We start from the raw sequence: 16,508 nt of genomic DNA, 5'->3' as shown, positions 1-16,508 counted from the left end.
GTAGGCCTTTAATAGATCTACGATGAAAACTCCGATGTAATCTTTAAGAATACATTTTTTTTATTGAATATTTTGCAATGACAATATGGTCCTGGATTTGAAAAAAAAAATAAATATTTGTATGGTCAATATAGGCGCGAATTTTTTATACCCTTGTAAGAGGCAAATGGAAACGAGACACATGGTTCCTTTTGAGAATAGGCATAGATTCACTTTCTAAGTCGATTTACGCATGTCCGTCCATGTATTTTTGTGAACAAAGTACAGATCGCATTTATGATCCGATTTGGATGAAATTTGCACAAATTGAGTCTAGAACTATGTGTGTATTTTTTTTTGAAAATCGGTTCAGATTTAGATATAGCACCCATATATATTCGACCGATTTCAGGTAAATGGTGCACCAAAGCCCCTATATATCTTTCGATTTGCATGAAATTTGACACGGCGTAATGAATTAGATGACGTGAGTTAGGTTTCGTGAAAATCGGTTCAGATTTAGATATAGCTCTCATATATATTTTCGTTCGATTTAAGGTAAATGGTGCACCAAAGTCTCTGAAAATCGTTCGATTTGCACGAAGTTTAGTATAGCGTACTGAATTAAGTCTAGAATGACCGAATTCCTGAAAATCGGTTCAGATTTAGATATAGCTCCCATATATATTTTCGTCCGATTTAAGGTAAATGGTGCACCAAAGTCCATATATTTCTTTCGATTTCCACGAAATTTGACACGGTGTAATGAGTTAGGTCTAGAATGATGTGTGTTAGGTTTCGTGAAAATCGGTTCAGATTTATATATATTGCTCCCATATATATTTTCGTCCGATTTAAGGTAAATGGTGTACCAAAGTCCATTAATATCTGTCGGTTTGCACGAAATTTAGCACAGCGTAATTAATTAGGTCTAAAATTATGTGTGTTAAGTTTCCTGAAATCGCTTCAGATTTGGATATAGCTTCCATATCAGACCAAATGAAAAATTTAGTATCGGTTGCAGAATGACATATTCATGGATCCAATTTCATTTTATTGGTCTTTTAAAAATGCGACGTCTGTTAGGATTCATCTGTTGAATATATCCAAATTGGTGAAGGGTATCATATAGTCGATCCCGTCCGACTTTACTACTTTCCTTACTGGTTTAAAAATAGTTTTTAATGGCATATAAGTGTGGATTTTATAAGAACATTATAGAAATAGATTTTTTAAGAAGATTTTTTCTAAGAGTAAATTTTTCAAAGAATATTGTTTCCATGACAATATAGGCGTGGATGTTTCAAAGTAGATTTTCCAAGGACCATATAGGCGGGATTTTTCAAAGTAGATTTTCCAAGGACTATATAGGCGGGATTTTTTAAAGACTGGGGAGATTTTTTATAGGCGGGGATTAAAAAGATTATTTATTTAAAGACAATAAAGGCGACAGTCAAAGACTTGATTTTTTAAAGAAGATTTTTTCAAGAACTTTATGGGTGTGAATTTTATAAAGAAGATTTTTTAAGGCCCACATAATCGTGGATGTTTTAAAAAAGATTTTTTAAGGTCCACATAGTCTTGGATTTTTTCAAAGAATATGGTCATATATGCTTAAATTTTTCATTCAAGCCTAATGTAGTCGTGGATTTTTTAAAGAAGATTTTTTCAAGGAATATATAGGCTTCGATTTTTTACAAAAGATGTTTTTCAATGACGATATTAAAGTGTTTTCTAATAAAATATTTTAATGGATTTCGATATTTTAAAGGTGATTTTTTAAGGACCAAATAGTCGTGGATTGTTTTAAAAAATATATATTTTTAAGGATCAATAAGGCGTGGGTTTTTTAAAGAATATTTTTTAAAGCGTGGATTATTTAAATGAATATTTTTTAAGGCCTAAACACGGCGTGGATTTTTTGAATGAATATTTTTTCAAGGTCCATAAATAAAATACATACTTTTTAAGATTGTGTTAGACAGCATTTATCTATTTCTGCCCATCATTGCCTCCTTCCGCGTTACGGAAAAAATGAAACGTCATGTAGATAACTTTGCGGCAACAGTTATTTTTTAGTATTCCAAAATTGTTTTTGGTTATGGCATTCACACTGATTGCTTTTGCAATTATGCAGACATTTACCACACCAAAAAATCAGAAAAAAGGACGGCAGGTCAATGTCACAATTAACTTGAACAGAAAATAAAATACCTTCGTTATAGGTAGGCAGTCCATCCATCATATGTTGCCATGCCAAACAGATATCAGTATTAATTTTTTGTTTCTCTTTTCTTTGTTGTTGCGAAAATTTTTTGTTGTAAGCCATTGCTATGGCAATGGCCAAGAGCCTGATGTAAAAAACAGAATAAGCAACACAATAATCATATATCCTACATACCGGTATTTCGTCATCATCTCATTTGTCCTAGTTTATCCACCAGCAGTAGTCAAAACCAGTCGCTCGCTCGCTCGTTCTGAGCAGTGAAAGTGAAGGAAAAACCTTCAGCCGCTTAAAAATGGAAAAGTGGAAAAAAGTAAAGCAAAACTAGAATTTCTATTAAAGCGAAATATGGAGACAAATGAAATAGAATCTATTTTCATCTTGGTAATTTAAACAAAAGGGAATGGTGCCGGGTCGGTTGTTTTTTATAGATGACTGGGTGGGGTCATGGACGTAGTCAGGTTTCATTATTTTAATGGAAATAATGACTCAGTACTACTCTTCACATAATTGCTAGACAAATGCTCTTAACAGTTTATATTGAAGCTTCTAGATATGGAAGCTACCTACCCTCCCCCTAGAGAGTGTTCCAGCTACGCCATTGCATCATGATGTGTTAACGTGTTTCAAAACCCACATGCAATGTTTTTGTTGCTATTCCCATCTTTCTTAGTCGCCCTTTATCTATCTTGAGCTGCTGATGTGATTATCTTCAAACCAACAAGTCCTTAAAAATGAAATCAAGGACCTTACACGGGAAACAATGACATGAACAATAGCATTGACAGTCAGACGTAAAGAAAGACTGATAGACAGACGAGCAGAATGATATTGCATAAAGACGAACTAATTATCAGTTAAGTGAAAATGAAAAAGAGATAATCGTTGTTGTTTTTGTTTCTTGTTATCATTTCTAAAGTCGTTTTAATAAAGACCAGTATTATGGTGAGAAAAATTAATCCGTATGATTGTTTTTGGTTGTTTGTGTATGACAAGGACTTACAGAGAACAATAATTGTGGAAATAATTTGTGTGGGTTTTTTAAAGAGCAATGTGTGTATTACAGACAGCAGGAGACTTTTTACAAGGCTCCTATAGTACTTATATAGCTCTTTTAGAAGCTTCCATAGGCGTAAGACATTCCAGAGGTCTAAAAGGCCTTCTAGAGGTTTTAACTAGACAGATGCTCTTCTGGATGGCTGCCTCAGACATAGCATCTTTTGGAGGCCTTGCATAAATCGAAGTCTTTCTAGAGAATCTCCATATACAGAGAACCTTATACAGATCTTGTATAAACAAATATTATCTTAAAACCCTTTCATAGTCAGAGGATCTTTTGAAGGTCTACTATAAGCAGAACTCATTTTTTAAACGGAAAAACTACAAATCATCCACAAAGGGAAGACAATCTAGAGGACTCAAATATATAGTTGATTTTCAAAAGTTGTTCCATAAACATCATACACGCTTAGAATATGATGTGTAGGCCTTGTATACAAATAAAACCTTTCAGAGGTAAAATACTCTCAACAAGCTTTCTTTATACAAAACATCTAAGAATCATCCATATATAGTAAAACTTCTAGAGGTCTTGCATAGGTAATACATAGATATACAACAGGTCGTCCATAAACAAAATACAGTCTAGGAGATGCAGGTCATTTTTACGCAGAAGAACATCTGTGTGTTTATATTAGGTTGGGGAAAAATAAATTCATTATGAAAAGTTCGATAAAATCAGAATGATCGAAGTTGACCGGCATGTTAGCAGTCGTGACATCGCCCAGGGTCTAAAAATCAACCATAAAACTGTTTTTAACAACCAAAGCTGGATGCAAGAAGAAGCTCGATGTTTGTGTGCCATTCCAATTAACAGAAAAATAGGATGGATCGAATTTTTATCCGGGAAGCCTTGGCCAAACGGAATGTGATAGACCCATTTCTTAAACGGATGGTGACTGAAGATGAGAAATGGATCACATACGATAACCCTGTGCGAAAACGATCGTGGTGAAAGAGCGGTGAAGCACCTCAAAAGGTGGCCAAATCAGAACAAACGACCAGGAAGGTTCTGCTATGCATTTGGTGGGACTGGAAGGGGATTATTTATTATGAGTTGCTTCCATATGGCCAAATGCTAAATTCTGATCTCTACTGTCAAAAACTGGACCGTTTGAAGATCACAATTGACCAGAAACGGCCAGAATTGGCCAACAGGAGAGGTGACTTGCCAGAAATTTCGGGAGCTTGGTTGGGAAGTTTTAATACATCTGCCATACAGTCCGGACTTGACACCGAGCGATTATCATCTTTTTCTTGCATTGCAAAATTTCTTTAATGATAAAAAAAAACTGGTATCTAGGGAGGATTGTGAAAATCGACTACTAGAGTTTTTTGCAAATAGAGAGCAGGACTTCTATGAGAGAGCAATATGAAGTTACCTTTAAAATGACAATAAATCATACAACAAAACGGTGCATATTTGGCCCAAATCGGATATTCCGAAGCATGTTAAATAAAGTCCTATGGTTCTTATAAAAATAATGGATTCCCTTTTCCTAAACCTAATATTAATATAAAATCTAGAAAGATTACAAAGTAATCCTCTGTAGTTCATTTTTATACCTTTTATAAATATAAACCAGTGAGCGGAGCAGTATAGTCGGACGGGGCCGACCATACGATACCCTACACAACTACCACGGAACTCAAATTTTCTGCGGATGTTTATTCCGAGACTGGGCAATATTTCGTGATATTTGCACCCTCTTGCCCGATTAGAGGTAAACAGCACCTCTTCCTCACCCTGATATATTTTCCGAATATTACGAGTATTCAGTACAGCTATTGTCCACATTCCCTTCACCGTAGGTTGTGTTGTGATGTTCGCCTTTCATTTGAGGTCTATACATCGACTCGAATATAACACAAAAAATAAAGTTTTCTGTCCACTTCATTCCAAAATTATTATCTGATCATCACCGAAAATTATAGGCGTTGTCCTTGACCATAACTGGAACCTCATGGAACATTTCAAAGCGATCAGCGCTATAGTTCCGCTCTCTAGAGTGATAATGGGTTACTAAATAATATACGAATACGGAGATACCTGTAAATATTTAGGTGTAACTCCCACATCCGAGCACATACAACAATATAATTGGTCTTAATTTAAAGGTCAACAACTCCTCTTGGATATAATATCAATATATGTCCTTCATGGGTAAATATATACGCCATAGAATAAAAATTTTGTCATTTTTCACACGAAAGTCAGGGTCCATTTGACCCGCTAAATATTGACCGATCTTTCTCCAAACAGGCATGCTTATTCTTTGGTCCGATCCGCTTCTCCATTTCACGATGTTCGGATCATTGTTGCGGCCTCTGGAGCGACCAGAAAAACCGACAAAAATTTAGTATTTGGTCCATTTCATCCCCTAAATATTAACCGATCTTTCCCAAAAACAATAGGGGTCTTCATTGGCCAGAACCTATCATACATGCAAAATTTCGTGAAGATTGGTTTATAACTGTGGCCTGTATCATGTTTACAAATTATAATGGACAGACGGACAGACGGACGGACACACATGTCTAGATCGACTCAGCTAGTCGAGATATGACGATCGGTATACTTAAAGGTGGGTCTAGGACCAATATTTCGCGGCGTTACAAACTTTTGGGGCTGCACAAAGCTATAATACCCTGAAAACATAGTTGTGTAGGGTATAAATATTTTGAAGGCCTTCAATTGGAGGTACATAATACGTTCTAGGAAGACTACGAAGACACCTTCGAGAGGGCATCATTAAAGAAGTTGATATGTGGACTTTCTATAAATATAACCTCTTTAAAAACAGAAGACATAGTGGAGGTCTAGTGAGACTACAAGTAACTTTCTGAAAGTCATAATTTACAAAGGACAACGTATGAGACCTCTATAAATATAAGATCAGTCTTCCATAATCAGAACTCTCCAATGGAATCTCTATAGGTTTTCCGAAGACTTCCTTCAAATACCACAGAAATCTTCTGAAAACCATAATTGTGCAGAAGACGATATATGGGCCTTCTAATATAACACCTTAGAGAAAATACCTCCTATTAGCCTTCCATAATCTGAAATTTTCTTTAGGTCTTCCAAAGACGAATGCCCTTCTACAGATCGTCAATAGACAGGGGTAGGTCTTGTATAGGTAGTATACCTTCAACAGAAAACTGTAGGAAATACAATTAAGGAGATCACCTTTATATTAAACACTATGTATATAGGTAGATCTTAAGATCTTCAATTGAAAAATCCTTTAATTGAAAATAATGATATTTCATGGGCTTCAATAGACATATAACCTCCTATAATCTTCCTTATACAGCAACAATTATGTAGGTCTTCGATTGTTGCAATGATATCTTACATAGATATTATGTCTTCTACCGGCCTTCCACAAACAGAATTCTTTCTAGTCATCTATATGTCATCTTTATAGAGAAGACGATCTATATAACCTTAGACCGAATACCTTCTAGAGGTTATCCACAGATAACCTCTAGTACTCCAAAAGACGAAAGACCAAAAGATCTTTCACTGAAGAAAAACATCTACAGGTCTTCCATAGTCAGTAAAATTCTACATGTCTTCCGTAGACACAAGGTGGTCGTGCGTAGATAGTAGACCAAATGGGTCTTAGGAAGACTACGAAATAATTTTAAATTTTAGTGAAGATTTCAATAAACTGAATCCTTGTACACATTTTGCATGGATAGAAAAAAATTTACAAGTTTTCCATAGACGGAAAGTCTCATAAAAATCTTCTATAGAAAGTAAAAATTCTATAGGAAAATAACTTCTACTGGTCTTCCATAAGATGAACATACTTTTCTACAGTTCTCCAATGGACAGAAAATGTTTTAGATGACTTCCATATACATGTTTTTAATAGACGGAAATCATACATAGACCATCCATAGAGAGAAGACTTTGTATAGTACTTTCCACGTCCTAATGATTTTACCTTAGTTAGATCAAGTCTTAAGATGGGTCCCATTAGTCTACTCCTTCTGGTACCTCCCCCACAAACATTCAAACATATATTTCAATACAGCAACGCCTTCTGGAACCTCTTCATATTGTGTGGTAATTCGGTGACCTTCGCAAGCCTTAGGCTGCGGGTATAGATGTGTCGGCATCACTGACTGACACTTTATAATTGTTTGGATACCATATTTATACATATGAACATCTATGGATCTTTCATAAACCCCCCTTTATAGTCTCCTATATTTTAAAGGTTTTTCATAGACCAAATCCTTTTACAAGATTAGGACCTTCCGTAAGGCTTTTCTACAAGTGACTTCCTACAAGTATTTCATAGACGAAGGACCATCTAGTTGTCTTCCATTGAAGTAGGACATTCTAAAGGTTTTCCATATATAAAATACTTTTCTAAGTTTTTCTATAGTATACTTTACCAAAAACAGAAGTCCTATATAAAAAAGAATATATTCTAAAAGACGTACTTCACACACAGACCTTTTTAGACCAAAGCCTTTCTACAGGTATTTCGTAGACAGAAGGTCTTCCAGAGGTGTACTAAAGAAATTCGATTTTCTATATAACAGTGCAGTGATTTTTTCTACATTTTTAAACTGAAGTGGCCATATTCGCCAAAAAAACGTAACCCTCAAATTATAAATTTTACAGGAGAAGGTTTTTTAATAAATTCGGATTTAATAAAGCTATTATTTCGAAATTTAGAACTACAGTTTTGTTATAATATTGCAAAATAATAGCTTTATTAAATCTGAATTTATTAAAACAAACCTTCTCCTGTAAAATTTTTAATTTGAGGGTTACATTTTTTGGCGAATATGGCTCGATATAGCCACTTCAGTTTAAAAATGTAGAAAAAATCACTGCACTGTTATATAGAAAATCGAATTTCTTTAGTACACCTCTGGAAGACCTTCTGTCTACGAAATACCTGTAGAAGGACATTGGTCTAAAAAAACCTTCTCCTGTAAAATTTCAAATTTGAGGGTTACGTTTTTTTTTGGCGAATATGGCTCGATATGATCTTCTGTTAGAACATTTTCATCGTAGATCCGTATTTTCAGCCGGAAGTGGTAGTAACTCGCCAGTGTCGGCTGTCTGAGGATAAGAACATTTTTAAGCGAAACGCTTTCAATATAAACCTATGTTTTGACATAGCCCTAATATAAGAGTCCCTATCGATTAAAGGAGTGCATAATGGTCGCACCATGTCTTTCATATACACCTTCTAGAAGTCTTCATGGACAGTAGATAATCTGTAGGCCATATCGGGAGAATTTTCGTTACAGAATTCGGTTTTCTATTTAAAAGTCACAATTTCGAAAGATTTTTAAGCAGGGGGTTTCTTCATATGGGACTCCTGGTAAAAATGTGTTAATATAAGTCCATATGTTGACTTGGTCCTCTTAGTAATGGCTTCTGCTTCATTCTTGGTACTTTAAGGTCTTAATCGCATTTTCCAGCCACAGAACGGAATTCACCATGTTCGGTGCTCCTGGCAAAATATCTATATATAATAGGTCTCGCCCATTTCCAACCTCTTATAGATCTGAGCCATATTTTTCCAATCAAAGTGGCTATAATTTTCCATTTCGTAGTTTAAAAGGATAAAAGACAACTTGGCAGACCATTTTCGATGTAGGTAAATGTTCACATATAAGGGCCTCAGTCGATTTAAGATATTTTGATTCTAGTGACAGTTTCCAACAGAAACGACTGCATTTTGACATATGGATCCCGTACGATATAAGGTAAATTAAAGATCTCGCCGAAAGAAGTGGCTATAATTTGGCATTCTGGCAGAAAATATCCAATATTGGCCAATGTTTCCAAATATAGGGTTCCCGCTACTTGTGGTAATTTGAAAGCCCTACACTCATTTTCCAACCAAAGTGGACACAGCTAGGTATTTCGGTTTCTCTTCGGTATATTCTTTAAAAGTCCACGCCTGTATTGGTCCCTCAAAAATATTTTCTTTTAAAATCCGGGCCTTGGTCCTTAAAAAATATTTTCTTTAAAAATCCACGCCTGTATTTTCTTTAAAATCCACTCCTGTATTTTCCATATTTTCCATAGGATGATCGGGGATTTCAGAGGCTTTCTGTAATTGAATTTCTTTGATCGTTTTTTACAAAAATCGGATTTTCTTCTTTTGCAGCGTTTTTTTTTTCTATATTCATAAACATATCAATGAAAAAACTAAAAAAATTCCCCTACATTTTTCTAAAAAATGCGTTATCATCTTTAGAATATGAATCTCCGCCTTTGACCACTATAAGTACCTACATGTGCACGATATAATTAACACAAATTATTTTATTTATATATATGTATAATTTTTTTTTATAAAATGAATTTGTCATTAATTATAGAAAACATGAGTGCGATAAAAAATTGTAGTCAGTGTAATAACGACGACATGACGTTATCATCGTTATTAAAGTTTTGTTCGTCTAGTTATTTATTTATTTTTTTTTTTTTGCCAATATATTTTTGTGGGTTAACTCAATCAGCCATTGCTCATCGCACTTACTCTTAGGGGGGATTATTTGCAACTTGCGGCTTGTTTTGACTGTTTTTGGGGAGTTATGACTTTATCAGTGAAATATGTGGTGGTGATTCCATACAAAAATGCCATTTCGTTTTTTGTTGTTAAATAATTTGTTTGGCAATGTTCTTATATGAGTAAGAATGTTTGTGTGTGAGACTATTTACTTGTGAGCTATGTACATACGTACATATGTACTTATAAGCGGATATTTAAATAAAATGTTCAAATTCGTTTAAGGTAAACAGTTCCAAAATTGTATTGACACATCTATAGACATACATTTATACATAAATTCTTACGTGGGGATTATAATTAATACAAACAGCGGATTCATTCACAGTCATCTCGCTTCAATGCCAAGCAATTGTCGATAATGTGACATAGAATTCCCTTTTTCATAATAATATAATTATCATGTCATTGACATATAGCTGTTGATTTCTTTCTATTTTATTCCATTCAAGGGTCTTCCAGATGTTGATAATAGTTTCAGAATTTTGGTACATAAACATTCCATGTAATTGAAGTTTAATCAGTTGTGTATTACCAGAGCATAGTTTCACATTTTAAAATCTGGTGTGTTGTGTATGTCAGTGTTTTCAAAATGCTAGAAGTAATTAAAAAATAACAACCCGCATTTTTTCAATGTTTTCTTTTAAGACTTGACATTAACAGCCTGTTTTTGTAAAATTCGAAACGAAACAATTCGAACGAATTACTACCAAACCTTTATTTATGTAAAAAAAATGTTTCTGGATTCAAAACAAAAATAAATGACATATTTTTCAAAACCAAGAAGTTTGGTCGTAAGTCACTCGAATTCGTTCGTTTAGAATTTTACAAAAACAGGCTGTAAAAATCAGTGAAAAAAATACAGTGAATGAACAAAGTACATACACTTAATGTTAAATGGGTTAAGTTCAGTTTGTAAACACATTTTGAATGATGAGAACTATTCTGGAATTTTTAAAATCATTATTTATGAAGGTTATTAGTACAAAATTAATAATTAGTTAACTAATAAGAACAATAACAAAATAAGAGAATTAAAAATGAAAAAATTGCAATAGAATTCGTTGGAATGTGCTTAAGTTTGGACGGAATCGCACACACTCCAAATAACTAAAATCAATCAGAACCCTTAAATTACAACCACTTCGGTTAGAAAATGTGCCTAGAACCATAATGGAGACAAAATAAGGATCTATACGTTATTAAAAACGTAGGTTTTACTTTTTTTTTTCAAAAAATCCGCGACTTAGTCCTTAAAAAATATTCTTAATGAAAAATCTGTGCCTTGGCCCATAAAAAATATTTCCTTTAAAAATCCGCGCCTAGATCCTTAAAAAATAGTATCTTTAAGAAATCCACGCCATGCTCCTTAAAAAAATATTTTGTTATACCTTCCACCATAGTATTGAGGGTATATTAATTTTGTCATTCCGTTTGTAACTCATCGAAATATTCATTTCCGACCCTATAAAGTATATATATTCTTGATCAGGGTAAAATTCTAAGACGATCTAGCCATGTCCGTCCGGCCGACTGTTGTAATCTTCTGAAGGAATTGAAATAAGGTCTGAAATTTTGCATAGGGTTGTCTTTTGTCTGCAGGCAGTTCAAGTTCGAAGATGGGATATATTTGTCCGCGTTTAGGCATAGCTCCCATATAACGGTAACCCCCAATTTTCGGTATTTTGGGGTTCTTAACGCGTTTTTTAACCGAATTCGCTGAAATTTGGTACATTGGGTTCTTATTGGATACTAAATGTATCCACAAAAAATTATACATATAGGTCCACTTTTTCTGGTAGTCCCCATATAACGGTACCTTCTAATTTTCAATATTTTGGGGGTTTTGATCATATTTTTCCACCGAATTGACTGTAATTTAATATTTGGATTTCTTAGTAGGTATAAAATCTGTCCACAAAAAAAAATTATGAATATAGGTCAATTTCTTCGGATAGCCGCCATATAAGGGTTCTCCCAATTTTCGGTATTTTGGGGTTCTTGAGCGCGTTATAAATACTGAAAATGTTGACCTTTTGTGGGGGAGGTACTATAAGGAGTGGACCAATGGGTCACAATTTTGAAAATTTTGGTTGGGAGGTACCACAAGGAGTGGACCGATATTCCCCATCTTCGAAATGGTAAGATGTGCGAAGTTTGAATGAAATTCCAAAGAAACATAGGGTCTAGAACCAATATTTCGATGAGGCAAATTTGCATAGTATCAAAGTGTATGCACTCTCATTAGCCATAAGGCTTGAGGATATAAATATCCATTGAAAATAGCTGAACTTTGTATTTGGAATACATTATGGTTTACATAGGTCCACTTTTTGGTATGTTCCCTATATTTTCATTTCATGTACCTGTCAGTTTACCTATGGTGGAGGGTATCCAAAGTTTGGCCCGGCTTTTTTACTTGTTTTTTTTTTTGTTTTAATCCACGCCATTGCACTTAATAATATTTTCTTAAAAAAAAACTATGCCTCGATCTATATAAAATATATTCATCAAAAAACCGCCAACTTCAATAAATGATGATGTCTTGTATCCATATGTCGCCTATACCTGATCGAGGGCCGATATTGGTATTTTTATAAGTTTTTTAAGTTTCTCGATTGACTCGAATTTTTGTACAACGTATTAAATTGAGACTATTATAACGTTATTGTCTTCTGTTGAAATTGGTGCAGATGCAGATATAGCTTCCAATGAGGTTCCAAAATACAAAATTTGCTGCCAATTCCGTTGAAAATCTTCAATTCCAATTCCAACAGCCATTCCGTTGAAAATAAATCAATCATAGTTAAAATTTTATTTCATTTGTTCTCCTATAGTACATATTTGCAAATCTACCTCCATATCTCAAGACCGCAACAGAAATCTAGATCTAACTAAATTTGGTACCATTTATTGCCCTTTAAACTCTTGATTCGAGCTCTAATGTTCAACCAAAATTCTAAATTTTACCAAATTTAATATCATTTAGTACACACTAATATAAATTTGCATAACACTATCTACGTCAAAAATCCTACAGAAATCAGATTTGCCAATTTCAGAAACCCAATTGGATTACATTAGGTACACATAAGTACGAATTTCCGAAACTTCCAACAGTAATCTTTATTCTAAATTAAAAAAATTCCTGCTATATCGGTTCACCTAAATTGCATCGAATTTACCAATTAGTACACACTAAAATAAATTTCCATAACACTGTCTACCTCAAAAATACAACGGAAATAATATTTCCCAATTTCAGGATTCCAGCCCCATCGATTCACCCAAATCGAAATAGTACCAAATTCAGTACACATAAGTAAGAATTTCCATAACTACTGACATCACACAATCCAATAGAAATTATAGAAAAATCTTCCTTTAAAAAACTTCCTACAAACCCCAACCGAATCATCTAAATTGTACCAAATTTAGTACACATTAATATAAATTTCCACAAGTACCCACCTCAACAATCCCATAGAAATCATATTTCCCAATTTCAAGATTCTAGCCCGATCCGACCACCCAAATCCTAATTGTATAAAAATTAGTACTCATAAGTACAAGTTTTCAAAACAAATCCATACAGGATTCCAATTGTACCAAATATAGTACCATTTAGTATTTTTCGACGTTAATGTAAACTTCAAATTTCAGGATTCTAGCTCCATTCGTGTCTCCAAATTAAGATTTTACAAAATTTAGTATTGTTTAATACTTTCTGTACACATGAGTACATTTTTCCAAAACAACCTTCTTATATCGACCCTTCTTCTCAACCTTGATTCCATATTTTAAGTCTGACGTCTTGGATACCATCACTATATCGCCTGATGTCCTGACGGATGTTTAACGGATGTGGATCTGTCATCACTGTTTGATGATTGGGATGACACGGCAGATCGCATGTTGCTTGACTGAGAACATTCTGGTCTCCTCATGTGGGTGATCGGCACTCATCATCTGGACGCAGCCGGTTGCAATTCGGAGTGCATTATTTTGTGTTGTTAGCAAGGATCTCCATTGTGTGTCGCTAAGGAGAGAAGTCCAGACTGAGGCAGCATAATTAAGGATGGAAGGACCTATGGCCTTGCATGTCGTTATTAACGTTTCATTATCCATGCCCCAGGAGGTGCCAGCCAAAGCTTTAAGATCCCTTGTTGTAGGAATAAAATGCGCGTTTTAGTACCATAATAGAGACAATTTCATTTAATGCTTCAATTTTATGTTCATATTCGATGTTACCATATGCCTTATTTACGACACACCTCTGTATTATGTCTTTGTCATCATAAGGATAGAGAACGGTAGCACGGTCAGTCTCATCTCCTCACACCCTATGTTCATCAGGCAATGTTAGTTCTCTTAAAGCTCTACACCATAGCATAGTATGAGTTCATAAGCATGCATTATTTAGATAAATACAACACCCATCCTCCAACAGGCCTCTCAATGAGCGTGTTTATTACATAACTAATATCAGATCAGTTCGGTCCCCTTAATTCGGGATATTCTTAAATTCATAGCATGTCCACGAATATTAGACCTCACACCCTATGGTCATCGGGCAATGTTAGTTCTCGTAAAGTTCTACACCATAGCGTAGTATGAGTTCATAAGCATGCATTATTTAGATAAATACAACACCCATCCTCCAACAGGCCTCTCAACGAGCGTGTTTATTACATAACTAATATCAGATCAGTTCGGTCGCCTTAATTCGGGATATTCTTAAATTCATAGCATGTCCACGAATATTAGACCGGAATGTGATATTGATTCCAAGGTATCTTTTAAGTTTCCTTTTCAGATCTTTTTATTTCATAGTTAGAAGCAGTATCAGATTATCTGAAGTAACTCAGCAAAAACATCTTTGGATCCAATTGAGGGAAAGAACAGAGAACAAAATTGTACCAGAGAAATGAGATTTTCATTATATCTGAGTTGTCTCCTTCAAATTCAAATACCTGTAGATTTTTTATTAACCTTTCCAATTTTTATAAAAAAATAGAACAACATTTTTTGTAATTTTAAAATGGTATCGACTTTAGATATATTAATTGTTAAAAGTCAACATTTAGTTCACGATCTTGGTAATCTTGAGTTTGAGGTAAATGCCTCCAGATGCTAATGACACTTGGATAATGAAAAGCATATCCATGTGTTGCTTGTCACGTTGCTGTCGCATTTCAAAATGGATTTCAATTGTATTTTTCTGTAAACAAAAATTGTTTATAAGTTGTTATTAATAATTTATTTCTCTTTTAATTTTACAGACTATCCTCTATCAGGATGGCGAAGATGAACCGGTATATCAAAATCCGAACTTGGGCAAATTGCACGAGGGTGTCAGTTTTACGGTGAAAGGACGAACAAAGAAACATTGTGAAAGGTAAGTAAGAAATGAAATACCATATCCGACCATTCTTAATATTGAATTTTATCTCCCCTTCGCAGGTTCTCAATAAATTTCATCATTGAAAATGCCACACGTGATGTTGCCCTGCACATTAATCCGCGACTACCTCAAAATTATATTGTACGCAACACAAAAGTTCGCAATGCCTGGGGCCGCGAAGAGGTAGCCTCCGCTTTGCCCTTCAGCCTACGACGTGGCGCTGCATTTTCCGTACAGATTCTATTCACCGACGAATGTTATATGATTTCAGTGAATGGTTATCATTTTTGTAAATTCTATCATCGTTTGCCTTACGAAAGTGTTCAAAGTCTCGAAGTAAAGGGAGAAATTGAAGATGTTACCGTTGAACGGTCCGAAGTGCAAAATTATCCCGAACGTTTACCAGAATCGGTGCCACAAACGGTACGATTGGGTAGAGCTTTAAGAGAACCAACACTGCCCGATGCCCATACGGTAGGTGGTAATGAGGATGAGACTGATCGTGTTGCCGTCCCCAATGCGGATACGGATGAGGACAAAGTCATAACACAATGGCGTGTCGTAAAGAAGGCCAACGGTGACATCGAATATGAACCGAAAATTGTAGCATTAAATGAAATCAAATTACCATATTATGGTACCATACCGCGCAATTCATTCCAACTGGGGCGAGTACTTAAGGTCGAGGGACGTGTCCGTCTACTGCCACAATCGTTTTACATAAATATGCAGTCGGGTCACAACTGTTGGCCACATCCCGTTGTAGCGTTGCATTTAAATCCACGTTTTACCAAACAAAGTTCCGGTGCCATTGGACGAGCCACAGTGATACGTAACTCATGGATCGATGGTAATTGGGGACAGGAGGAGCGTTCCGATTTGGAGACGAAATTCTTACCCGGCAAACCCTTCAGTTTACAAATTGTCCATGGCGAAGATTCGTTTAAGATTTACGTAAATCATCAATTGTTGACAGAATATAAATTCCGTGTTAGTCCCAGTACAATTGATACAATATATATACAGGGTGATATTAAACTATTCGATGTAGCTTTGGAACCATATAAATCGGTTTAAGTGCACGCCGATTTAGAAGGGGAGAAAATACCAAGAATAAGAACAAAAGACGAGAGTGGAAAAAAGTAAATGTGAAATGAGCCTGTTTGGAAGTGATGGTGTATGTGGAATGATGAGAAGGGGAACACAAACGGAAGGAAATTTGATGTAAGTAGACAATATTAGTTTGTATACAATTTTAGATTTTACACCTTTACTTTTTATAGTT

The 16,508-nt window shown here is 34.9% G+C and overlaps 1 protein-coding gene across 1 annotated transcript; it reads left to right on the top strand.

Annotated features, from left to right (window-relative positions):
• The first annotated feature begins 3,945 nt into the window (after nt 1-3,945).
• LOC133325482 (galectin-4-like) lies at nt 3,946-16,300 on the top strand. Its single transcript, XM_061534225.1, has 4 exons — nt 3,946-4,054; nt 15,094-15,217; nt 15,283-15,661; nt 15,719-16,300. Exons 1-4 carry the CDS (start codon nt 3,946-3,948, stop codon nt 16,298-16,300), a joined length of 1,194 nt encoding a protein of 397 aa, XP_061390209.1.
• The last annotated feature ends 208 nt before the right edge of the window (nt 16,301-16,508 follow it).

The sequence above is a fragment of the Musca vetustissima genome, unplaced genomic scaffold, assembly GCF_032173495.1.
Source record: "Musca vetustissima isolate MV318-11 ecotype Yass unplaced genomic scaffold, APGP_CSIRO_Mvet_v1 utg164140, whole genome shotgun sequence".
In the NCBI taxonomy this organism is placed as follows: domain Eukaryota; kingdom Metazoa; phylum Arthropoda; class Insecta; order Diptera; family Muscidae; genus Musca; species Musca vetustissima.
Note: the sequence above shows the minus strand (reverse complement) of the source record. Positions and strands in the feature narration are given on the sequence as shown.

Coding starts and splice junctions, on each gene's coding strand:
- LOC133325482 (XM_061534225.1), top strand. CDS start 3,946: ATGATCGAAGTTGACCGGCATGTTAGCAGTCGTGACATCGCCCAGGGT. Junction 4,055..15,093: donor GATGCAAGAAGAAGCTCGAT/GTTTGTGTGCCA, acceptor TTTCTCTTTTAA/TTTTACAGACTATCCTCTAT. Junction 15,218..15,282: donor ACAAAGAAACATTGTGAAAG/GTAAGTAAGAAA, acceptor TCCCCTTCGCAG/GTTCTCAATAAATTTCATCA.